The sequence below is a fragment of the Meriones unguiculatus genome, chromosome 1, assembly GCF_030254825.1.
Source record: "Meriones unguiculatus strain TT.TT164.6M chromosome 1, Bangor_MerUng_6.1, whole genome shotgun sequence".
NCBI classification, from domain to species: domain Eukaryota; kingdom Metazoa; phylum Chordata; class Mammalia; order Rodentia; family Muridae; genus Meriones; species Meriones unguiculatus.
Window position 1 is genome coordinate 10254816 of NC_083349.1, and position 24433 is coordinate 10279248.

At 51.9% G+C, this 24433-nt stretch overlaps 2 protein-coding genes across 11 annotated transcripts in view; one reads left to right on the forward strand and one right to left on the reverse strand.

The window, feature by feature from the left end:
- Nucleotides 1–4859, forward strand: part of Lhpp (phospholysine phosphohistidine inorganic pyrophosphate phosphatase) — a 101603-nt gene extending 96744 nt beyond the window's left edge. For 3 of the 4 annotated variants that reach the window (XM_060381271.1, XM_060381272.1, XM_021636524.2), the window contains one exon: nucleotides 3908–4859. In XM_060381271.1, coding sequence (XP_060237254.1) covers nucleotides 3908–4004 — 97 coding nt within the window. In that variant the 3' untranslated portion in view covers nucleotides 4005–4859. The remainder of the gene's footprint in view (nucleotides 1–3907) is intronic. The other variant, XR_009591207.1, reaches the window with a different exon arrangement.
- A 4571-nt stretch (nucleotides 4860–9430) lies between these two features.
- Nucleotides 9431–24433, reverse strand: part of Fam53b (family with sequence similarity 53 member B) — a 103876-nt gene continuing 88873 nt past the window's right edge. For all 7 annotated transcript variants that reach the window (XM_021636548.2, XM_060381255.1, XM_021636549.2 and 4 more), the window contains one exon: nucleotides 9431–13441. In XM_021636548.2, the coding sequence (XP_021492223.1) occupies nucleotides 13082–13441 (360 nt within the window). In that variant the 3' untranslated portion in view covers nucleotides 9431–13081. The remainder of the gene's footprint in view (nucleotides 13442–24433) is intronic.

Genomic DNA, 24433 nt, shown 5'->3' on the forward strand with positions numbered 1-24433 from the left:
GCACAGCATTTTCAGCTGCACTGCACTTCTGCTGGGATATCTGGGGAAGGGGTGCTCCCACTGCAGAGCCAAAATGGCAGAGCACTGGGCAGGACACTGGACCAGACCCTGCGCACATTCTTGCTCTGTTGGGCTGCCAAGATGTGGAACTTTGGGGTCACCTGTGCTGATTAGAACTCTTGACTGCAAGGGAGGTGCCAGCCACAGAAGAGGTCTCCATTCCCTCTAGTGGACAGGGAGCCACAGGCTTAATATAGTGGTTTAATGAGAATGACCCCATAGGTTCATGTACTGGAATGTTTGGTTCCCAGTTAGTGGACTGTTTAGGAAGGATTAAGAAGTGTGGCCTGGTAGGAGGAGGTGTGTCCCTGGGGTCGGGTTTGAGGTTTTAGAAGCCCACTCCAGGCCCAGTCTCTCTCTCTCCCTCTCTCCCCATCTTGCTGATAATATGGAAGCCCTCAGCATCTCTTCAGCTCCATGCCTGCACGCCTAAGCCATACTTCCTGCCGTGATGACCATAGACCAGTTAACCTTCTGAAGCTATAAGGAAGCCCCCAGTTAAATGCTTCTTTTCTACGCTGCTTAGTCTCCCTACAGCAGTAGAACAGCGACTGAAACACCTCAGCCGGGGCCACATGAGGATTCTTTCAGGCATGCCATTAGCCAGCCCCTCTTGTTGAAGCTTGAAGCTGGGTGATGGCCTTGATCCTGGACTTGTGCCCAACCTTCAGACTGCTCCAGGCCAATGAAGACTCTCCATGAAGCCTTGTCCATGGTGGTTTCAGCTGGTATCAGATGGGGACACAGATGAAGATACAGACTTCAGGCTGAGGGGTCCAAGAGTGAGTGCAGGCACCCGAGGTTCTAGGTACCATGAACTAAGGGCACCAGGCAGGCCCAGCCCTCCAAGGGCTGTGACAGGAATAAATCGCTTTGCATGTCTCTGAGCCACCAGGCCTTAAATACAGTAGATACCAGCGAGGCCTTGGCTGAACAAGGACATGGACTCCACGGGAAGGATATCTACCGAAATATCTTCATAGTCATATGAGCCAGTGTTTTCTCTGAGGCACAGGGCTGGGAACCCCCAGTTCCAGGCACACTCTTTCCCCATCCACCTCCATAGCCTAGGTGTAGCGTTATAACAGAAATCAGGGATAGGACCATCTGCCTGGGAAGTGTGTCCAATGCCAGCCACCCAGCTACTTTACTGGGAAATCACTGACCTGCAGGCACCTGCCAGCGGCCCAGCCCAGCCCAGCCCAGCCCAGCCCAGGGCATGGCTACTGGCTGGACATAAGATAACCTGGCCTCTTGCTTGCTCCTCTGGAACCCAGGAAACTGTGTCTTGAGCATGTATGTTCTGAGCCAGCAGGTAGACAGCAGGAAGCCTTTGGTTTAAATACATGCCCAGTGGAGAGGTGTCCCCTGTAGGCTTCCATAACAGCTTGGCTTTATAGAGCAGATGAGGCCCGTCTCCCCAGCCCCGTCCTCCTGGTCTTTGCAGGAGCCATGCTCTGGTTTCCAGGCTCCCGGTTGGCTCAGAGTCCCATCACACCCACACTCATGTAAAAATGCCCTTTGCATCTGGCCCCTGAGGCAGTACCCTCTGTCCTCCAGCTGTGTAAGAGTGGCCTAAAGCTGGCATCACTACCCCCATGCCAGTTCCCAGTTGACTGAATGTTCTTTCCCTGGGCAAGCCCCAGGAGCTGGCTCTAGCCACCAGGGGCAGCCAGCCCAAATGATTCAAAACAATGGACAAGAATGCCTGTGAGAACCCTGTCATCCCCTGCCCTTGGGAACAGGGGTGATTGGGAAAAGGCAGGAGGGAGCCCCCTGGCAGTGCTGCCCCAAGGAGGTCCTCCATGGGCTTCTGTCATCTGTGCCCTGGAGGTGGAGGTGGCAGGAGGCGGTCCTTTCTGGACTTCTTTGCTTGGATCCCTGTGCCATTTTCTTTCTCGGGGTACAAAGCCCATCCCTGTGAAGCTGGCCCGTGGGCTGTGTGCACAGAACCGCCTTGTTTCTGCCCTTACTCAGTCGTTCCCTGCACTGGGCTCCCAGGGCATGTGGGGGAGGAATAGCTAATGACAGCCAGCACCCTGCCCTCCCCCCAAGCCTTTTGTTCATTCACTGGGTGACACTTCCTGGGTGCTGCTGAGGGCCAACCCTGCTCTGGGGACACAGAGGGCCAGAAACTTGGCCCCGTCTTCTAGGGAGCATACACAGCACCGTCATTGGCAAGGGGGAGAAGCAAGGTGTTGTCCCGCTGCAGCAGGACAGTGTCCGTATGTTCAAAGAGCACCCCACTCTATGGGCAGTGCAGAGTCGGAGATAGGGACCAGGGAGTGGAGTCTTTCTTGTAGGGCGCAGGGTGCTCATGGAGCAAATTTCAAGAGCATTGTAAAGAAAGGCATAGTGGTTAACAACCAATGCAGGAGGACTGCTGTAAGTTTGAAGGCAGCCTGGGCTACCAAGGGAGAACGAGGGAGGGAGGGAAGGAAGGAAGGAAGGATTCTAAAGCTTAGCATGGACAATGGCCTCTAAGTGGGGAATGTCTGAAGCTGGTGGCTGTGCTGTGGAGGCATCTAGGCAGGATGAAACTCAGCTCTGCTGAGGATCTAGGCAGTGGGCGTTTGGAACAGTTAGCAGTATATACAGGGGGTGGGGTCAGAGCAGGTGAGCATTTGGGGTGAACATCCATGGCTGTAGGAGAGCGGGAAGGGGATGGAGGGGCAGGTTCAAGCTTGGAGGAACTAGTTTGGCAGAAAATACTCTTTTGCCCTGGTGAGGGACCCACCAGAGGGCAGGAGGGCAGCGATTCTGGTGGAGGCTGACCTGATCCTGGAGGTTTTGTGGGACCCACCACAGACTGCTTTGCAGGGAGAGGGCGGTGTTTGGAAGGAGCACCTCCTCCAAGTAGGCCCACAAGCCCTAGACTCCAAATAGTAAGTACCCGGGTGAGCGGGACACCTGGCAAAGCTGCTTCTGCCCCACTTCCAGCCAGGACCTGAGGACCAGGGCTGTGACTGTGAACATCCCCAGGATAATGGTAGAAGCTGGGCTTAGGCTGCTTCTGGCTACCCATCATGCCCTCATGCCCTGGCTGTTTCCTATCCTCCCAGCACAGGCCTCACCCGTGAGTGTGGAGCCAAGCTATTCCTGTCACCCTTCCCAGTGGGGAGACGCTCCCCTCATCCCTTTTGTCCTTAGCAGCTGCAGGGAGGCCTCTTCCCTCCAGGAGGTAACCTCCAGCCCAGATAGTCTATGGTTGTGAGACTCCAATCTCAGAAAAGGACAGCATGGATTTTAGCTGTTGCCAGGCAGCAGAATCACATACTTCAGACTGGGTGAAGTCTTGAGGGGGCAATAATACTGCAGGTAGATAGAGTTCCCAGGAAGTGTGAGTCAAGCCTGGAGTAATCCCAGCAGCATGTCCCTCAGCACTGGGAGGGTTGCAGAGGCTAGCCCTCCTCCAGCCATACCGTAGTTGACTACTTAGTGTGATAACATGAAGCCTGGGGGCCATGGGAAGGGGCTTTCTGGTGGCCATGACAAGACTCTGGCTCAGTTCTGGCAAGGCTGCGCATGGCTCCTGGGATGAGGGCCTTTGCCTCCCTGAGTGCTGGGATCACATGCGTGCGCCACCGCAACCTGCTGGAGAGATGGCTCAGTGGTTAAGGAGTGAGTTCTTAGAGCTTAAGCTGACCCCTGAATCACTCCCATGTATTACACATTGACCTTATGCTCTCCACAAGGCTGAAGCAAGGGCCTAATGTAGGATTTCCAGTCTCTAAAATTGGAACTACATAAATGTCTTTTCTTTATAATGTTACCTGGGCTCTAGTATACAGTAACAGCAAAAATGGACTGCTATCCTCCAAGACTAACCTATGGCCCTGTCCTCCAGGCCTGGTGACGAGCATCATCCAGAAGTGAAGGCAGATGGGTACGTGGACAACCTCGCAGAGGCCGTAGGCCTGCTGCTGCAGCACATGGACAAGTGACAGGCCTTCAGCGACAGTGGACAAGTGCATCCCCGGCTCCCACACCTCCTTCCACCACCGTGCCTTCCTCCCCACACTTCCAGGCCTGAGGCTACCCGAGGCTTTGCTAGCCCTGCCCTCTGCCCACTGCTGGCCTGGGCAGGTGCTGGCGGTTCTGGAGTGAGCCATCCCCTTCCTCACCCTCCCTGCACAGACTCCCTGTCAGCATTCCTCCCTCTGCAGCCTCTGGGCAGAGGCTTGTTCCCTCCCTGTATGGCCTGCACCCCTCCCATGACATGTTTCCCATAGATACATCCAGGAAGGTAGAAGAGCCCTGCCAGGCCCTCCAGAAAAAAGAAACCCTCAGGCATGAGACTGTCTGAGTCCGTGAATTCCTTTAGTCGCTATTGGCACTTGGTCCTTTAACTGGGACCATCCAGTTGGAGGAGACATGTTGCCTCCTCATTGAACTTTCTGACGTGGGTGAGGAGTCTACAGGAAACCCAGGGGCCTGCCCTGAACAGCCTAGGAAGCCCAGAGCTGAGCCAGCCTGCCCACCACCCACAGCCATTCCTGGGCCCCAGGCAGGGTGACTGATCAGCACTCTGCCCCCTACCCCTGCCCCAAGAAACAATGCCAGCCCACTGTCCTTCCTGTCCCCACCAGTTTCCCAGACATGGTCTGGGGTAGTTCCTGAGGCTCTCTTAGGAAATGGAAGACTACTTCCCACGGAGCAGACATGTCCACCTCTACAATCAAGGCTGCAGGAACAGAAAGGACCACGGAGGCAGGAGGGACAGGCTTGACTGTTATCCCAATGCACACAACAGGCTAATGGCTCAATAAACTCGGCCTCAACGGCCCACCTTTGACTCAGCCTTCGGTAGTAATGGTCTAAAGTAGGTAGAGAGAGAACAGAGGCCCCAGACAGGGGCTTAGATTCCAACCCTGGCCCTGCGCTCACTAGGGCCACTAAACAGTAGAGGGGTAAGGCCATGGAGCTTCTCACCTGCTCTGGCCTCTTAAAAAATTGAGAAATGGCGACTGCTAGCGGTCAAGGAGAGCTTCTTCATCTCCAGTGGGAGAAGACAGATCAGGCAAACACCAGCACTGCCTCCTATATTCATTCATAATATTTTTAAAGATTTTATTTTAAGCTGTGTGTGTGTGTGTGTGTGTGTGTGTGTGTGTATGCGCACGTGCGTGCCCGCCCACGTGTTTGCTTGCCATAGGTACACTTGTGGAGGTCAGAGGAACAAGCTTGTTAGGGTTGGCTTTTTCTCCTCCTTTCCTTAGGTCTACCCAGGCTTGCATGGCGAGCACCTTTACCAGCCACGCCTGCACCAACCCTGAGTTTTCATTACTACAGCCAAACAGCAGAGGCAGGCCAAGTGTGGTATGGTTCCTGCTTCTAATGCTAGCACTCAGGAGGCAGGAGGATTGTCACAAATTCCAGGCCAGCTTGAGCTACATGGAAAAAACTGTCACAAAATGTTAACAAAAAATGAAAAATTTAAAAAAAAGGAAGAAAAGAGAAGGGGTTTGGGGAGGCTTTAGCTATTTAAAGGCCCCACCAGCTCCTGACACTACCACATAGGGGATCAAGCCTGCAACTTAACAGCTCTGAGGGCAACACGCCTCACTAGGCCTGGCAATGGTGAGCCTTGCTGTCCATAGTGGGACAGGACAAAGGACCTTCTCCACGTGGCCTCTGGCACACTTTTCCTGCCTACCCAGTGTCAGGTTCCAGAATCTTCTGAATGAACAGCTGATATTACTGTTTCTCCCCAACCGATCCAGAAGCCACCTATGAATCCGGAGACACCTTTTTCTAACAAGTCAGCCAAGGCATTGGCTCGGTGGGTAAAGAACTCAACTGGGGGAGAGCTTGTTGAGAAGGAAGTAGCTGGGGGAGAGCTTGTTGAGATGCTAGCCACTCAAGCATGAAGACATGAACTGGGGGTTGGAGAGAGGGATCAGTGGTTAAGAGCACTGGTTGCCCTTCCAGAGGACCTGGGTTCAATTCTCAGCACTCACATGGCAGCTCACAGCTGTCTGTAACTGCAGTTCCAGGGGATCTGACACCCTCACACAGACACATATGCAGGCAAAACACCAAAGCACATACAATAAAGATAAATAATTTAAAAAGGAGATAAAAAAAAAAAGACCTGAACTGACACCCTAGAACTCAGGATAAAAAAGGGTATACCAAGCCCTCAGGAGGCAGAGGTAAGTGGATCTCTCTGAGTTCGAGGCCAGCCTGGTCTAGAGTGAGTTCCAAAACAGTCAAAGCTACACAGAGAAACCCTGTCTCAAAAACAAAACAACAACAAAAAGCCCAAACACCACCACCTACAAAAAAAAAAAAAAAACAACCAAAAGGTGTACCATTGTAATCCCAAGGACAGGAAGGTGAAGATAGGAGAATCCTGGGGCTGGGTGGCCAGCCAGCCTGACCAAACTGGTGAGCCCCAGGTTCGGTGAAAGACTCCACCTCAAAAACTGACAGGCTGGCAAGATGGCTCAGTGAGTAGGTATTTCCTGCCAGGCCTAGTAACCTGAGGTTGATCCCTGAGACCCGTATGATAGAAAGAGAGAATAAATCGACCCTTGCAAGTTTTGTTTTTTTGTTTTTACCTCCACACCCGTGCTGCAGCATATAACGCTCACACACACTCAAAAGAATAAATGCAGTGAAAACTAAAACTTAAGGTAGAAAGATTGAGGAGGACACTGACCCCAGCTTCCATGTACACACAGGCACACACACGCACAAGTACGGAGTCGTCTGAAGACCAAGACCTGATGACATCTGGCCTCCAGATGTGTAGCACAGTGACACAACTGCAAACACAGAGTGGGGTCCTCTGAGAGGCTTTCCCCAGACAAAGACACTCTGAAACCTGGGTTCCCTGGCACTGTGAGCACCACAGTGAGGCCTCGATGGGCGGGCTGACCTCCGATTTATCAGAAGAAAAACCTGGCTGAATATCAGGATGAGGAATCGGGCCGGTGTCAGTGACCTTCAAGGGAGGGCCTTTGGCCTATTAGCAGCATATACAGAAAGCCCCGTGGAGTTGCACAGTGGCTCAGAATGGAGAGTGTGTGACCACCATAGCTAGGGCAGTGGGTGTCACTTGCTAACGAGTATGCCCCACGGGTATTGGGGTTCTTCCCTCCAACACTTTTATTTTATTTTATTTTTTGCTTAGCAGTTGCCAGCTGCCTCTCCTTGGCTTGTCTCTCCTGATAAGCGGGGCTTTCTCTTTCTGTCAAGGAGTGGGCTGCAGACCCTGTATGATCTGGTCCAGGACCACTGTCCTCTGAGCCACAGTGGGATCAGTGAAATGGTCCTTAAAGTGACTCATCCAAGGTCCAGAAGTAAGAGGCAGAGTGGAGACCCCAGGGTCTAGTCCTGTGTCTTGTGTCCTTTCTGAAGCTGGATCCTGAGATGCTCCCTCCATTCTTTTGACGTCCCATGAAGATGGCCTGTGCTGACCTCAGGGTTACAGTCATCCAGCACACAGCTGCCCTCTCCCTCCAGAGAGGATGCCTTCCTGCCCCAGTAGCTACTTGGAGATCTGGTTACTGTCCAGGCTGTGACATTTTTTTCTTGGCTTGCTTTTTCTATGCACATTTTGGGAAAGGGCCGCTTTCTAGTGTGCACAGGGCCAACACTGAGTCACCATGCCATGTACAGATGAGAGGCCTGCTTAGTGATCAGGGACATCCCTCGACGGCTGCACCCACAATCCAGCGGGGCTTGGGGACTGCAGAACGCTAAGGCCTGCGGCTGTGCAGGTATGGCATGGAATGGCACTGCTGCCTGCGGGCCCAGGCCTGGCTGTGAGCAGGTCCTGTTTTAAGCAGACCTCAAGACGCAACTTGGGACACAGGCCAGGCCAGGGCGGCCATGCGGTCTACGTGAGCTGGAGCAGGACCAATAAGAAGCTGGTGCCACTGGAGAGTATGAGGTGCAGGCGATAGGGCTGTTGGGTCATTCGAGGCCGTTGTGCCCTGCCTGAGGAGCAGGGCTGTTCTTGGTGGCTTTTCTTGCCCTCTGTCCTACTACTGTCACATACCACATATGAAAGACAGAAGACTGGTGTCCTGGGAAGACCAAATGATGACCAGCCCAGGGACTCTCGCACACTCTGTGTGCACAGCATATGTGTATGGGTGTAGCCAGTGTGCATGCGATGGCCTTTACCTGCCAAGCTATCATCTCCTTGGCTGCAAGAGGGTGGGTGGTTTTGTGGGGTTGTTTTGTCGCCTCTAGGGGTTGAACTTAGCTTAGCACCTTGCACATCCTAGCAAGGGCTTCTACCACTAAGCTGTATCATTAACCCATGCAGTTTTTTGTTTTGTTTTGTGTTGTTGAGACCAGGTGATATTTAGCCCAGGCTGGCCTTGAATATGCAGTCTGCCTGCATACTGGGGTTCAGATGGTGTTAACACTCCAGGACAGCTCTTTTTCTTCGAATTTTTTTTTTATTTTCTGTATATGGATGTTCTGCCTATATATATGTCTGAGTACCACATGCATGCAGTGCCCGGGAAGACCAGAAAGAAGATGCCATTGGATCCCCTGGAACTAGAGCTACACATGGTTGCTAGCTGCTGTGTGGGTGCTGAGAATTGAATCTGGGTCCTTTGGTTCTCTCTGTCCTCCACCACCTCCCTACTTTCTTAAGTCACATGTTCACATACCATTTTGTTTGACAGGCGATATGTTGCCAAAAAAAGTAAAGCAGAGAGTATTCCAAGACGTCACTTCCAGACTAGGACACTCTGGCCACAGCAGAGGTGACCATTCCAAGGCCCAATTACAAGAACCAACATTGGGTGGCAGAAAATAAATGTACCTCTCCACAGGAGTCCTCAGGACTGCAGATACGGGGCCTCTCCTGAGCTTTAGTTACCCAGGTCTCAGGTTTGGGGGATAAGCACAGGACTGTGTACCCATCCTCAGGTGAACTCCGTGTTCTAACATCTCCACAGCTCAGGAAGCAGAGTTCTGAACTGTGCTGTCCTCTGTGAGGGCAGAGACCCTAAGCTGACAGCCCAGCTCTACAGCCCCCGGGCTGCTCTGTGGAGAAGAAAGTTGGCTTCCGAGGCCCTGCAGGCCTCTTCTTGGTGCGGCCTGTCTCTCAGCCAGGTCAGTTTCCTCACAAACAACAGGGTATCATGCTCCCATCCCCTACGCCAGCGTAGGTCCCAGGTCCTCCTCTGAGGCTCCCTGTGCTGGCTGCTATGGCTGTGGGCAGCCCTGTCTAGCAGTTGCTACCACAGCCACCCTGTACTGCATCCTCTCTCAGAGGCACGTGGACGCAAGTCTGCCCCATGGTCCTCCCAGTCCAGAGCCAAGGCTCTCATGGACAGAGTGGACAGGAGGGCTGCTGCTTTGCTGCACCCAACAAAAAGCACACAGCCACTCCCAGGCAGCCGGGTGTTGAACCAGGAAGCTTTATTTACACAGTAAAAGTAACAAGCAAATTCCTGAGACTAGAGCGGCTGTAGTGCAAGACAGTCATGGCCTCTGGGGGAGGGCAGGCAGCGGTACGTGGTGCTATGAAAGGACCCAACGTGGGCAGCCCACGAACTGCCGCCCTGGCGGGGGCCTGACCCGCCACACCAGTTACCACACTGCCTGAAACAGTACCAGCGCTGCTGCCTGACTGGGACAGCACACGTGGCCCTAGCATGGCCTGTGGGCCCGTCTGTCCCTGACCCCTGGGCGTCCCCCAGCACTGACAATGCGATCCGTTTGCCAATGAGACTATGCCAGGAGGTCAGGCTATCCTACTCAGGCTACAGGAGCTCCATCAGTCTGCAACTTGAAAATATCTTTCTCTTCCTCCTCAAGGGGCCTGGCACTGGGGGAGAGGTCTGACCAGCAGCATAGACGTTGGCAAGAGGCAGCATCGTCTGCTGCAGGGGCAGAGCGTCCCTGAGCCCTGGCACCTGACTTACATTTTAGTGGCCATCATTCAAGTAACTTTAACCACATCAGTGGGAATGGGGTACAGGATCCAGGGCTGAGTTCTAACTGCTGTGAACCTTGCCTGAATGAACATGAAAACATGCCCAACGGTCTGCAGAGGAGACCCACCTAGAAGCCAGGAGGGGGCGTTTCCTGTTTAATGTAGACCTTTCTTTTATTTAACTTTTCTTTCTGCATACAAATCTTAAAAAACTTTTCCTGCTACAAAAAAAAAAAAAAATTAAAGTAAGGCTTTCTGAGCATGTACATCTGCACGTGTGGGCAGAACAAGGTTCCTGGACCTGAACATGGGGGAGCCCGGGGGTGCTGGCCAGGTTCTACCATCACCACCCATGAGTAAGGCAAGAGTGGGGCAGTCGTGTAAACTGTCTGGGCCGATACCCTGAACTCAGGTCAGGTACCCCGCAGAGAGCAACTCCTGTCAGTTCAGTGGCTTCTAGAGTAGGATGCAATGTGCTAGAAGGCCCACTTCCCTGTTGGCTTTGGTGGAGTCACGCCTTGCTCTAGACCTCTAGTCACACCTCCCCCTAGGCAAGCGGGAGGCCGAGCACACCTCTGCTTCTCCAGGGAAATGGCACTCCCAGGCAGGCTGAGGAGCATGAGGCTTCTGCTGTTGCCTACACCGAGGCTGGCAATCGCTGAAGCCACCGTGCTGTGGGCTGAGCCAGGCTGCCTGCTGCCCGTGGTGCCAAGTACATAGGAGCCAGAGGGAACCTCCCAGGTAAACCTTCCTCCAGGAGATCCAAGAATAGAGGTCTTGGGGCCAGTGAGTGGGACAGATGGATGGGTCTGTCTGGATAGCATGACCGCTGAAAGATGAATGGGTACCTCCTACACAAGACCTGCTTTGCTCGACGAGAAGAACACCAGAGAGCAAATGACGACACTCTTTCTTTAAGCAGAAAAGCTACTGCCCTCTTCTCTGGCTGCTTTTGCTGGGAGCTTGGACTGAGGCCTTGGGGATACAGGGACAGTCAAGAAGAGCCTGAGGAAGCTGCAAAAAGCCAAGTCCTACCCCAGATTTGAAGCATTTCTGCCCAGGGAACAGTGCCCTAGAGACAGGAAGGAAGGATGAAGCTGTCATTCAGCAAGTTCCTGTTTGTCCTTAAGCCACCAGGCTTAAGGGAGATAGTCTAAAAGGACAAGTCATCCACACAAAAAGCCTTAAGACACACACCTGCCACCAGAGCTTCTGGTCCCAGTTCACAGGAGGCAGCTGGCAACTGTGCTATGCTTAACTGTGCTTAGCAGACTGTGTGAGGCGGACCAGGGGCCGAGACCCAGCCTCTGTCTTCCTCAGGAGGGGTGGCTTTAGGGACTGTGAATCTACTCCAAATGCCAGAACCTCTCGCTATGGCCCGAGAAACACAGCCCTGGTGTGTGTGTCCCATGTCCTCTCAACTACCTTCCTCCATGACCCACCAGGCAGGGCTCCCATGTCATGCCTTCGACAGCTTTCTACTTTGGCTTTCCAGGGCCCCGGAGGCTAGCTGGTCCCCCACTGTCACCACATGTGCCCATCATGCTGCCTAACTTGGGCTATAGGAGGGGCTTCTTGTACCTTTGAGTCTGATTTTAAAGAAACATTGCCTAGACATCAGAACGTGAGCCTTTGTCCTTCTGGTGAACTGACAAATTAAAAGTTTAAACAAAAGGTTCCCATCAAGGTCTTTCTTTAAGAGAAAGGTAACAACCATTTGGTCTCAACCATGGAACCATGGGTAGGCACAGCAGAGTGACTACAAAGTGCCTAGATCACATGTCTGAGAAATCAAGAGAATGCACCAGTTATTTTTAGCCTTATGGGAAAACAAGCCACTTGTGTAAGCCGGCCCACTTGCTATTGTCTGCAGAAGATGCCAAGTTTGCTAAAAGCCAGAGTCCCAGAGTGCAGAGCCTGTAGCATGTCTGCAGGGAAGACTGGGGGGGAAGAGCTGCCTGAACGGATGCCCTCTGGGAATTATGCTGGGAGTGGGGAGCTGCAAGGGGGAGTGTGATTCAAGCCATGCTATGGCTGGGCCTGCAGAGAAGAACCTTAGGGCTAGGCTCACGTCAGTAGACTGGGAGGAGGCTGTCTCGAAGACGATGGCAGTATGCTTTCATTAAAGCCAGCAGTGTCAGTGAACAAGCACCAGTGCACAGGGAATGAATGCTGCGGAGGTTTGCAGGCCCCCACCACAGGCTGCTACAGAGGGGAGCCTGCAAAGTGGCCAGACAGCAGACATCCCTCTGCCCAGGAATGTACACACGGCTGAGACTCCTACACCTGCCTGTAGTTCCTGAGGACACTATGAAGAAGTCATCTTGTCACTGACATCTCTATACTCAGCTGACTCCACTGAGCTCAGCCCCCAGGAACTGGGGACAGGAGGAAGGCTGCCGAAGGTAGCCCCTGAGGTGGCAGGGGTGTGGGTGATTCTTGGTGCCATGGGAGAACTGATGAGCCCATCTTTCAGTCAACACAACCACCAAATTCCTACCCAGTATGGATGGCCTCTGGTCAGCCCTGACCTTTCCCCTGGTCCCGAAAAATGGGACATGGATTATCCCAGAATCCCTGCCAGTGCCCCAAATGGATTAAGGCCACACGGTCTGCTGTCACACAAGAGGTGTCTCCCGAACCTTCCCAAGCCTGGGGCAGGGAGACCTGGGAGAGAAGGCACGGAGTAAACTAAATAAATGAGGCTTTGGGTAACTCCCCAGAAGGAACCTGAGCGAGGCCATGGGGGATCAGGCCCCTGGCACCCTACTTGAGGAATGCAGCTGGCCCAGCCTTACTGGAGAATGGCTACCCAGCACTCCATAAGAAACAAAGAGGAGGAGACCAAACCAGAATCCTGTTCTTGGGCTACAGTAGTTCCATGGAACTGGTGGGGGGCCAGCTGTTGCCTGTGAGGTGTGGCTAGGTTGCCTTCACAGATTTGGGCACTGCAGGGTGATGGCTCTTCCCTGGGAAGTGGGCGGGCTCCTTTTGGGGAGCTTTTGCCGGACCCAGGAGCCAGGATCCCCCTGGAGTGACCACGTAAGGCCTGGAGGAAGGCCCATCCATTGCCAAGCCCCCCCGCCCCAGCCCTGACCCCTCAGCCCCTCCTCAGTTGTTCTCTATCTGCTCAATGTCCAGCTCGCCGTCCAGAGAGCAGAGGCTGTTCGTGTAGGCTCCACGGTCCCGCCAGGTTGTGGCCGGCTCCCCTTTCCTGCAGCAATCCTCGTCTAGACTGCAGCCATCCGACTCCTCACAGGAGAGGTCCTCCTGGCAGGTGAAGTGGTCATCAGAGGAGTGGGGAAGAGGCTCAGGAACTGGGGTCCCAGCAGGGGTTCTGCCCCCTGGGCTGGAGGCTGAGAGCAATGCCGTCCAGGATCTGGTGCTGCTGACAAGGGCAAACGGGCTCTGGGAGCTGCGGTCTTCTACCCCCATGCTCAGGCAGCTGAGGCTGCTGAAGGTCTGACAGTTCTGTGGAAGAAGAGAGTCGCCGGTCAGTGGAGGGGCCGGTCTCGCCCTGGAACCTCAGTCCACACACCCTACAAAGCCACACCAAGCCTTACTGGTACTTCATCTGTCAGGCTGTAGCAATGACTGTGAGAATTCTCAGGCTGTGAGGATGACTCATGAAGTGTCCCTGGCCACTGAACACCGCTGCTAAAAGGTATACAACTATCGCCAGTCGCTACACAAAGGGCAAAAATATGGCAGGACTCCACTTCTGCGCAGTTGCAGTGAGACAGGTCCATTCATGGCATTTCCAGTAGACCTTAGGCTCACGGGACAGGCGGATGGCCTGCTAACAAGGTGTCGGAGCCTTGCTAAGGCCACTTCATTCCTGATGTCCCTTGCCTGGGATTGGTTCTAGCACCCCCTCCCTCTTCCGTGTGCAAATCCTTATCTAAAAAAGGATGTGTGCAGTGAGCTCCAGGTTATGTAAATGCCCATCAGGAGTCGCTAATGGTGTGTTATTCATACTTTCTGTGCAGACACACTTTCTTCCCCTGAATACTTTTTACCTGAGGTTTTGACTGAGTCTGTAAATGCAGTTTAAGGTATGTGTGAAAAACAGAAACAAAGTTTTATCTTCTTGGTAGTGGTATTGGAGGTTGGACTCACCCGGGCCTTGCGTGTGCTAACTATGCCCTCTACCACTGAACTATGCCCGCAGCCCTGACATAAATATCCACGGCTATACCGTATGAAATAAAACCAGTGAGTGCCCAGATCCCACATGTCCTTTCAGACAAGAGACGCAGACTAGGGTGCTATCAAGCTCGGTGACACAATGTCACATTTCTTATGAGAAAGGAGCCAGAGTTAGATGGAATCACCACCAGGCTACACTGCTGCCATAATCTCTACCCCAACCATTTCCCCTAACCAAGTGGCATGGGGTGAGGAGAGATACTGGAGACAGGGTTTCTCTGTATAGCCCCTTGGCTGGCCTGAACTTGCTCTGTAGATCAGGCTGGACTCGAACTCACAGAGATCCGCCTGCCTCTGGGTACTGGGATTATAGGCATGCACCACCACACCCGGCTTGATGCTGGAGTTCTTTATCTGATTTCTTAGTTGGGTGTTATCAGAACTGTCCAGGGATCTGGTTTATGCAAGTTCTGGGTTCTGGGTTCTGCCTGAAGCTGAAAATGCTACTATCTAGAGGGCAGTGGTCCTGACCCAAACAATGATCTATGAAGGATAGGCTCAGGTGCTTCTAGTCCTCAGCAGTTGGGGCTCTCAGCGGCTTCATCTGAAAGAAATGTTACAGTCCCCACATGAAATGTTGAATTTCTAAGAGCCCCAGAGAGGAAGGAAGTATGGCTATACAGGAGTTTCTCACGGGTGGGACACCAGCGGCAAGGCCGGTCCTGTCCTAAGTCTCAGGGCCACAGTGTCAGGCCTGAGACTACACTGTGGTGCCACTCAACAGCAGATTCAACAACACAACTCAGACAACAACACAAGCAGACATAGATAGGGGCTGTGACAGGGAGTGGCACTCGGGTCCTGGCTGATTTCCCTCAAAGCTTCCCTCAAAGGCCCTGTGACGACTGGGGAAAGAACAGCAGGCTTGGCTTCTCCCCAGTGCACAGGAACCTAATAGTGCCTGCTGCCTCTCACCTGCCCGATGAAAGGCACAGACTTGTCCCAAGGGCCCCAGTCCTTTCAAAGACCGAAGTGTTTGTGTGTTGCTCTGAAATAAAGATGTCTGCTGGCCGCCACAGCAAGCAGGCTGTTAGAACAGGCTCACCAGGCAGAAGATGAAAGGTGCTGTCTCTAGGGGAGGGTGGCTGTGCCTGTCATAGGCACACACTGCTATTGACACTCCACAAAAGACACCCTTCTGACGGGTTTACTTTTCTTGAAAAAGAAAAAGGAGGGGCTGACAAGATGGCTCAATGGTTAAAGGCAATTGCCACCAAGCCTGATGACCTGAGTTGAACCCTAGGATCCCATGGTAGGAAAATACCCCGAAAGTTGTTCTCTGACATCCACAAGATCTCCACAGCACAACCCTCCATGTGTCTAATAAATAAATATCAAGAAATAAATAAAGCCAGGCATGGTAACATATGCCTTTAATCCTAGCACTTGGGAGGCAGATCTCTGTGAGTTCAAGTCCAGCCTGGTTTACAAAGCAAGTACAGAACAGCCAGAGCTGTTATAGGGAGAAACTGTCTCAAAAACAAAACAAAACAAAACAAAACAAAAAAAAACAAAAAAAAAAAAACGAAGGAAGAAATGAGGAAGAAAGGGAGGAAGGAAAGGAGGGAGGGAGAGAGAGGGAGGGAGGGAGGAAGGAAAAGGACCAGGCTGAGGGGCTAAGCTCTGGGTTTCAGGAAAGAAGGCTGGGCCCAGGCCAGAAGGCCTCCCAGCCAGCTGTAAAACCCTGCCGATGCTGGGACTTGACTGCTCAATCCCCACAGTCACAGGATGCATTGCTGTGGCAATACCTGGATGCGCCTCAGAGGTCCCTTCTGCCTTCAAGGCCACTGGACTGAGCTGAGTGAGACAGCGTGGCACAAGAGAGAAAGACAGCTCAGCATTGTTAGTGCCATGCTGGACCAGGCTACATGGATGGAGGAGAACTAGGGGTGAGGCTAAGACTAGTCAAGGACTCCCCACAGAGACAGACCAACTCTCCTGCATCCCTGGCTAGGTAGTGCAACCTTTTGTCTGGACAGGTGTGTTAGCACAAGTGCTCACTGACTGTCCTGGGTGGGTGATGCCAACAGTACTTGAGTGTCACCACATCTGTCTAGTGTGCTAGATGCCAGAACATGCCTCATTGTCCTCTGTGAGCTATCAAGTAAAGAAGGGCAGGGGCTTTGGGGTAGGCCCCAACAGAAATGCTCCCTGCCTAGTGCTCTAGGACTATGTACTCATCATCTTGCTGGAGCTATCCTGTCTCATCTTGATCTTGCCCAGCCGATGATCGAAGGTACAGCTAATAGATCCCAACTTTGTGGCCAATGTAACAGCACATGTGGTCAGACTGTGTGTCCCAAATCCATGCCAATGCTTAAAGTATCAAGAAGTGGGGTTATGGCGGGGGGGAGGGTACCTAAGTCATGGGGCTGGAATCCCCACTGAGCTGAGGGTGAATGATATTAGGCCTGAGGAACCACATCTCCACCTTCATCATGTAAGAATGACAATGAGAAGGTGTCACATGTGAAGAAGCAACCCCCAGCAAATGTGGCACCTTTAGTGCAGGGATGATGGCCTTTCTGGCCTATGGAACCAAAGTCCACTCTGTGTTCCTAAGTTACGGGCTCTGAGGCCTTGCTATCACAGTGAAAACACAAGCAGTTACATTAAGCATGTGACACAGCCCATCGTAAGCTGTTAGGGACCCATTTGCTGGACCTAAAGAGTACCAAGGTCGCACCGGCCATTTCAGAAGCAGAGTCAGCCTCATATGGCATCATGGCTTCAGGAATGCTCCCTCAACCCCTGAAAACTGGTCTGTCTGTTAGATATGGTGGCCAAGGGCATCCTGTGGCACTCCTCCCTAAACCGTCTGTAATAACTGAGATTTTCTTGCTTCATAGAGGGTGGGAAGCTACAAGATCTGGCTGGTGCGTTTTGTCCCAGGCAAACTACAGAACACACAGAAATCCCCCAATATTCCTCAGTCATCTATCTGTTCCCTGCCTGCAAAGCCAGTGTCACTAGGAGAACTTGGATGACTCAAAATTTAGTCATTTGGCCACAGTGAAAAACAAGAACTACCACCGAATGTTCTGTCTGGTGGCATGCCCCGCTGCCGGGGAACAATGTCGCTGCCATAGTGGGTTAGGGAGCGTGCCGTGCAGAATCTCACCCCAAATCCCACCCCGGCAGAGTCGCGCTTGGAGCTCACCTATGCTCGGACCCGCTACATCCTCAGCATGGCCTGCCTACACTCTCCCAGCATTTCCTGCTGCTCCTGTGAAGAACAGGAAAGGTCTGGGGGGGGGGGGAGCACAGAACAGTGAAGTTCAAAGTGCCAAGTGAACATTCCAAGTTGAAACTGCTACTCTCGGACATGCTTTGGCTCATCCAAAAACTTCTGTTCTCGAGGCCCACAGATGGGCTCCCCACTTCATATGGACCTGCTCAGATGACAGACTTCCTGGAAACTGTCCTTATGGCCCTGCTGTAATGACCAGAGACACTGAGCCCACTCTTAGAGTCCACAGAGGGATTATAGAACAAAGCTGTGCCCAGGGTACTTTTCTACCAAACCAAACAGACTTTAGCTTTAACCAGCCACAACAGAGGCCACTGACCATGCTGTTTCGCTAGCCTGGGTCTCTGGCCCAGCCTCCTTGGATTTGCCAGCCAGAAAACATTGATGTCTCTTCTTCTCCCAGCTGTAGGGCTTTTCTGTACATAGACTTGTTCCAACATCTTGCCCCTGTGTAGGAGGCTCTGGGCTGGGCAGAAATAAAGGAGGCTTGCTCCTGAGGTCCTTGCTTTCCTGGTATAAACTGAAACCCAATCCTCTGAGGAAAACATGTCAACTCAACATACCCTCATCCCTGCTGCCTGGACAGGGCGACTGCCCTGCCAAGGCTTTGTGCCGGATCAGCGTGTTCCCTTCCCCAGGTGCTGTGGGCCAACATGTCAAGCATGACGGTGGGACCCTAGAAAGACCTTCCAACCATCTGTTTCCTCAGCAGTGACACGGAAGACTAAGTAAGGCCCAAACAGAGGAGGTTATAAGCCCCCCCCCCCCCCGCCCAGCCCTGCCCCAGGGGATACTGCCTGGGTACCAAGAGCCACAAGCTTATAAGCCCCTGTCCCTCATACTTAGAAGTGGGCATCTGGGACACAGACAGGCCAGCTGGTGGGGGTGGATACCTAAGAACAGATGGCACAGCATCTTTCTCACCCTGTTGCAGGCCTCAGAGGAGGAGCACAGGCAACCTAGATTCTACCGCCACAGGGTCTGGCCTTCCCTGCTGCCCCATGGCCCTCCTTCCTGCCTCACCTGGGGCATACACTGCTGGTTGTGGCCCAGCTATAGTAAGGCATGCCAAGACAAGGAGAGCTTGGGGTAGGGGATGGGCTGCTGATGTCCCACCTAGTTTCCTTGGTCCACAGAAGCACCTACACGCCGTTGCCTGGCTGCTGCTCATAGCTGGCCCTTTCAGAATGGCTGGGGGATGGGAAGCTTGGAGGACAGTTTCTTGAGGGGGTGGCCCCAGCTCAAGACGGACAGCCACCGGTGAAAGCACTACTATCCTGCAGCCAGTGGGATGACATTCAAGTGCTAGCCATGCTACCTGGGCCCTAGGCGGAGGCCCAACTCCTGTGTTGCCTCTCCACACAGCTTTTCCCAGTCTGGTGGTCTTCCCTGCCTTCCACCATGGTTTCTTCAAAAGATTCCCTCCACCAACCACCTGCTTAACAATCCCTAACTCAGGCTCTGCTTCTTGGAACTGAAACATGGTACCCAAGACTCAGCATGTGTGATTACCGGGTCTGTCATACATCAGCTTTCCGGCGCCTCTGCTTCCTCCAGAGCAGGAATGCCAAGTCCTGGGCAGATGCTGCTGCTGGGCCCTGTCAGGCTGCCTTGAGTCTGCCAGGAAGCCACGGCTGCTGTATAGGCCACACCTTGAGCAGCCAGTGTTCTAAGCACAGCTGTGCATGGCGAGGTCTGACAGTAACAGGCTATGTTCACCAGGTGCAGACACACTTTTTCTTGGACAAAAAGGGGCCCAGGTTGTCTGCAGCCACCACTCTTCAAGGCTGCCATGCTTGTTTCTCTTTCTAATGACATTCCCCCCTGCCCCTTTTTAATGGTCACAGAAGAAACAATGTTTTGGGAGCCGGGAATAGTCACTAAAATGCCTGCCACACAAGCCCAAGGACCCGAGTTGGATCTACACAATCCTATTGTGTTTTGTTTATTTGGGTTTGTTTGTTTGTTTTGTCTTTGTTTTATTTTAAAAGCCAGGTGTGGTGATGCATGCTTATAATCCGAGAGCTAGGGACCAAGGACATGCAGATTCTTTGGGCTAGCCAGCATAACTATTAAGGTCCAGGCAGGAGAGAGGCCATGCCAAAAATCAAGGCAGTTCTAGGGGATCTGACATCCTGTTTGGAACCCCACAGGCTACTGCACGTGTGTGGTACACACACACTCGTGAAAGCACAAGAGGATGAATCAAATAAACGAATAAACAGGAAGGCAACTGAGAAACACCACCCAAGATTAACCTGTGGCTTCCACACGTGTGTATACACATACACACATACACAAATACACACACACATGCACATCTGAGCACACAAACATGTGCATCTGTACACACACAAACACAAGATATAAAAACCCAAACATTATAGTCCTCTCTACGTTATAGGTTTTAGAGCCACCTCAAATCCTTCTTCAACACCAGAACAACAAGGCCAGTCTGGGAGGCCAGGTGGGCAGCCCGGCTCCAGCTAGCCTTGCATGAGGCCCTTGGATCTGCCTGAGAGGAGGCACTTCCTCCCCAAGCGGACACTTGCACAACAGAACTGTGCAAGTGTCTAAAAACAATAGGCCATGAGACAAGCTCTCTGTGTCTCCTTTGTGCTGTGCCTGACAAAGCATGCAGTTTCCCCGGCTTTGGTTTTGATTTGTTTATTTATTTATTTTGAGACAGAATCTCCCTGTGTAGCTCTGGCTAGCCTCAAACTCACAGAGATCCGCCTGCTCTGCCACCCGAGTGCTGGGGATTAAATGCCACCATGCCTGACTTTTGACACACACTCTTAAGCAGGGTCAACAACACAGTACTCACCCCACTTCTGCGTAGCGCTCACCTTTGGGCCTTTCTGGGACTGGATGGCCTCCTTACCCTCAGGAAGGTAGGAAATCCTGGCTGGAAAATCTGGGTGAGAGCCAGGATGCCAAGGACTGAGAACAGGAACTGAAATAAGAGGTGGGCCTCGGGGGCCCTGATAGCACCAAAGACTCTGGTTCTAGAAGCCAACAGACTGATGGGGGCCGTAAATACATGTTACACGGAAGCTGGGCCTGTCACTGGACAGGTTCCTACCTTCCTTTCCGGGCCACTGCTTCCCCAATGTCCCTATGCAAGAATCAACAAATGCTCTGCAAGCATCTGTTTCATGCTGGGGCACTGGGGACCTTTCCCAGGAGCCTATCTCAGCTCAAGCCATCATTTGTCCCTTCTTACTAACAAGAGAACAAAGACCAGGAGACATGATGTGCTCAAAACTCTGGCAATTGCCTCCAGGCCAGGAATAGCAAGGTACAGTCAAAGCCAAGTATGCTATTTGGCTGCTAAATCATGCCACTCTCAGAGCCGCCCTAGGAGAAGCACCACAAAGCTTGGAGAACCCCCTTTAGGAAGGACCACTCTGGCCCTTGGCTAGCTCTGCTCCGGAATTCCCTTGCTGCACCTCTGGAGCTGCCTTCCTGTTATATTCTACATGCTATGTTCTAGTCTTGGGTAATGCTGTAGGTTCCAGGTCCAGACTGAAGGATGGACTATAAGAAGATGACCTAACATGGAGGGAGGGGGGAGACCATGTCCACGCACAGGCACAGCCTCCTAAGAACCTGGGACTATGAAGAACGGACCTAGGGTCAGCAGCCTCAGCCAGACCCAAGCAGAAAAAAAAGAAAGGGTCCAACAGAGTTCCTGATGTCACTCATCAAATAGGGGCTGTCAGGAAGGGGCTGCTTCCTAACAGGGAACTCCAAAGCTAACCACCTGACTCAGAGAGTCCTTAAGGACTCGCTAGTGTGATGCTCACTGGACCAAACCTCTCAGATAGGCCAGAGCCTGGCCCTGCTCCAGTCAACTCACTGCTCCCAACATGTGCCCCGGATTGCGCAGTCACGTGAGCTCCCTCTACTGCCAACTGCTCCGGCTGCCCAGCTTCTGCCTCTCTTCTCTCACTGGCATGCTCTTTCTCCCCTACTAAACCCGACCTTGCACACCTTGTTTTGGAGCAGCCCTCAAATTTCTATTTGCTCTCTGTTCTCTGCCAACCACTCAGGGAACCCTGATCGTGCCCCATAGCCTAGTTCAGGGACTGCCTCGCAGTGTGGCTACTGAAGGGCCCAAACCTAGAGCACTGCAGGTAAGAAAAGACCTGGGAGGTCCAGAACCTTGTAGGTTTTCTGAACGGCAATTGGCCAGGGTCCCCCCTCTGCTGGCACCCAACAGTACGCATGGTGGTTGCTGTTCCTGCTCTAGGCTCCAGCATGGCAGATGGCATGCCTGAACACAGAGGGTGTGGAAGCCAACTTCAGGGGCCTCCCTGAGCCCTCACAACTGGAAGACAAACACTTTGCTTCTTCAGTGAACATTCCACTCAGCACAAACTCAGGAAGGAGTTTTGTGAAACCACTTTGCTCACAGTTTGGTGTGAAGAGGATTCTTTGCTTAACAAAAGTCAAGGGACCTTTCCAAAGCACACAGGGAACTGGCTAGGGGCCAAGGCCAATGCTGTCTGGGCCCACAGCCCTCAGGGAAGTACTGGGCAGCAGAACGTCCAAGAGCAGCTTCCACAGCAACTCGGGAACACAGAAGTGGACCTAGGCCCTCAGAGAGGATGACAGGCCGTGGCTGTCTTCAGCTACTGTTATCCATGGAACATAACTCAGAGAATGGGAATCCATACTGGAAATGTGAGAGAATCTCCACTCACTTTACAGAGGGGCCAATCAAGGCTAAAGGAGGATGGAACTTGCCCTAATTTGCACAACTAATGGATGTGCAATCAGATCTCACAATTTCTGGAACAGGCCCATGAGTGAGTGTGTGTGTGTGTGTGTGTGTGTGTGTGTGTGTGTGTGTGTGTACGCATGTGTGTCCATGTGTCCTCAGGCAGACCACAATGTGGCAAAGGCTGGGAAGACTTGAGCTGGACTCTCTGATATGATACAATCACTGGGACCTTGAAAGAGCAGTCAACTTCTTAGCCTCTGTTTCTCATTTGTACCAGTTTAGGGCATCAAACAAACTCCCAAACTTTTGGATGATTAAATGAATGGAGACCACCTGTGGAAGGGGCTAACTGCCCCCTCCTATTCCCTGTGTACCCAACCATGCCTGGGATCAGAGGACCTTGGTGACCCATAGCAGGACACAGCCAAGCAACCAGAAGCTCAGCTTTGGTTCAGAATCTGTAACCAACTGCTCTGGTCTGCAACAAAATACCGAGTCAAAACCAAGAAGAGAAGATGGCCACATAAAAGATAAAATACCAAGGAATGAATGTCTAACAATGTATAAAGCTGGTTAAAGAACATCCAACAGGTACTGAACAAACAGATATTGGCTCCCTGAACATGGATGGAAAGACACAATCTGAAAAAGGAGTCAGTTCTCCGGGAATCAGTTTACAAGTCTGTGACCTCAATCTGAGGCAACAAGACAGGGCTTCTCTATGTAGCCCTGGCTATGCTGGAACTCACTTTGTAGACCAGACTGGCCTTGAACTCATGTAGATCTGCCTGCTTCTGCCTTCCGAGTGCTGAAACTAACGGTGTGTGCCACCACACCCAGCTCAGTTATTTCATTTTTCTTTATAGAAAAATAAACAAACAACGTGAGTCTGAAAGGTTCTGTAGCCAGCAATACAAGATGATCATAACAGATCACCATAACAAATAATATGTTTAAGCAAAGTCTCAAGAGCTGGAAAGGCACAACAAACACATATGTCAATGGAGGCTAAGAAAGCAGAAGACAATATTCCAAGCAGACACTGCACAATATATGGTGGCAATGGAATCTCAAAGCAGAGAGCAGAAGATGGGTTTTCAGTTGAGTGAATTCCAAATGAGGGGTTCATTAAAAGCTGGGTAGTTTTTCGCCATTCACAGAATGCACAAGATAAACTGCAGACCAAAGGTCACAGCATAAAGCCATAAATGACTAGAGGGAAACAGGAGAACTGCTTTGGAATCTTGAGGTTGAACATCCTTTCTAAAACTCCAACTCCACAACCATTAAAGAAATAATTAAATAGGACAAAAACATGTACATGTAAAAATATGCCAAAAGCAGGGAGGAGAGTCAGTGATGTTGTCACTGGGCCACTGTACCAAGCAGTCTGACAGTTCCTCAAAATGCTAACCTCAGCACTTCAATGAGATCCAGCAGTTCTGAGGTAGATGTGGAAACTGTGCCCTGTAGAAACTCATCCGTGGCACTTCTGCTGTATCACTCATCAGGGCCAAAGAGGAAAAATGATGCAAAAGCTATCATAAATGAGGAACTGAGAATGCCACAGTGTGACTCTGTGAAGAGTGAAAAGAAGCCAGGCACAAAAAGATGTGTGCTGTGTGGTTCTGTGTATGCACACTGTCTGGGATAAAGAAGTCTGCAGGCAGAATACAGATCAGTGTTTTGCCAGGAGCTGGGGAACAATGACCATTGGGCACATCTCTGCTTTAAGAAGCAACAAAGTGTTTTAAAATCTATGTGGTGTTGGCTGCAGACTATGAATAAGCTACAAACCACCCATTGTACATGGCAAATATATGAGTGGTGTCGTATATGAATTATATCCCAGTAAGACACAAAAATGCCAGAGAGTCAGAAAACAAAGAACAAATTACAAATAAGTATTTGTAACTCAAACCGCAACCAAAGTTAATCTCCCTCCTGTTCAGTTGGAAAGAGAAAGGCCAACAGCTGTTTTTAAAAAGGGCAGTGAAGAGAACACAGAGGAGGCCACACAAATGATCTCTTACATATGTGAAAAGATGCTCAACTGGTCTGGAAATGTCAACTAAAATAAGAGCAGCAAGCTGTGGCGGGTGCAGGCCTACAGCCCAGCAGTGGGGGCAGAGGCAGGAGAATACATGCACATTTAAGATGTCAGTAACAAGATCTTATCACAAAAGGGGGAAGGGTAGGAGGAAGGACAAGGAGCACAGATAAATAGTTGTTTACCTACCTACTTACTGGCTGGCAAAACCCATGTTTGACCAGG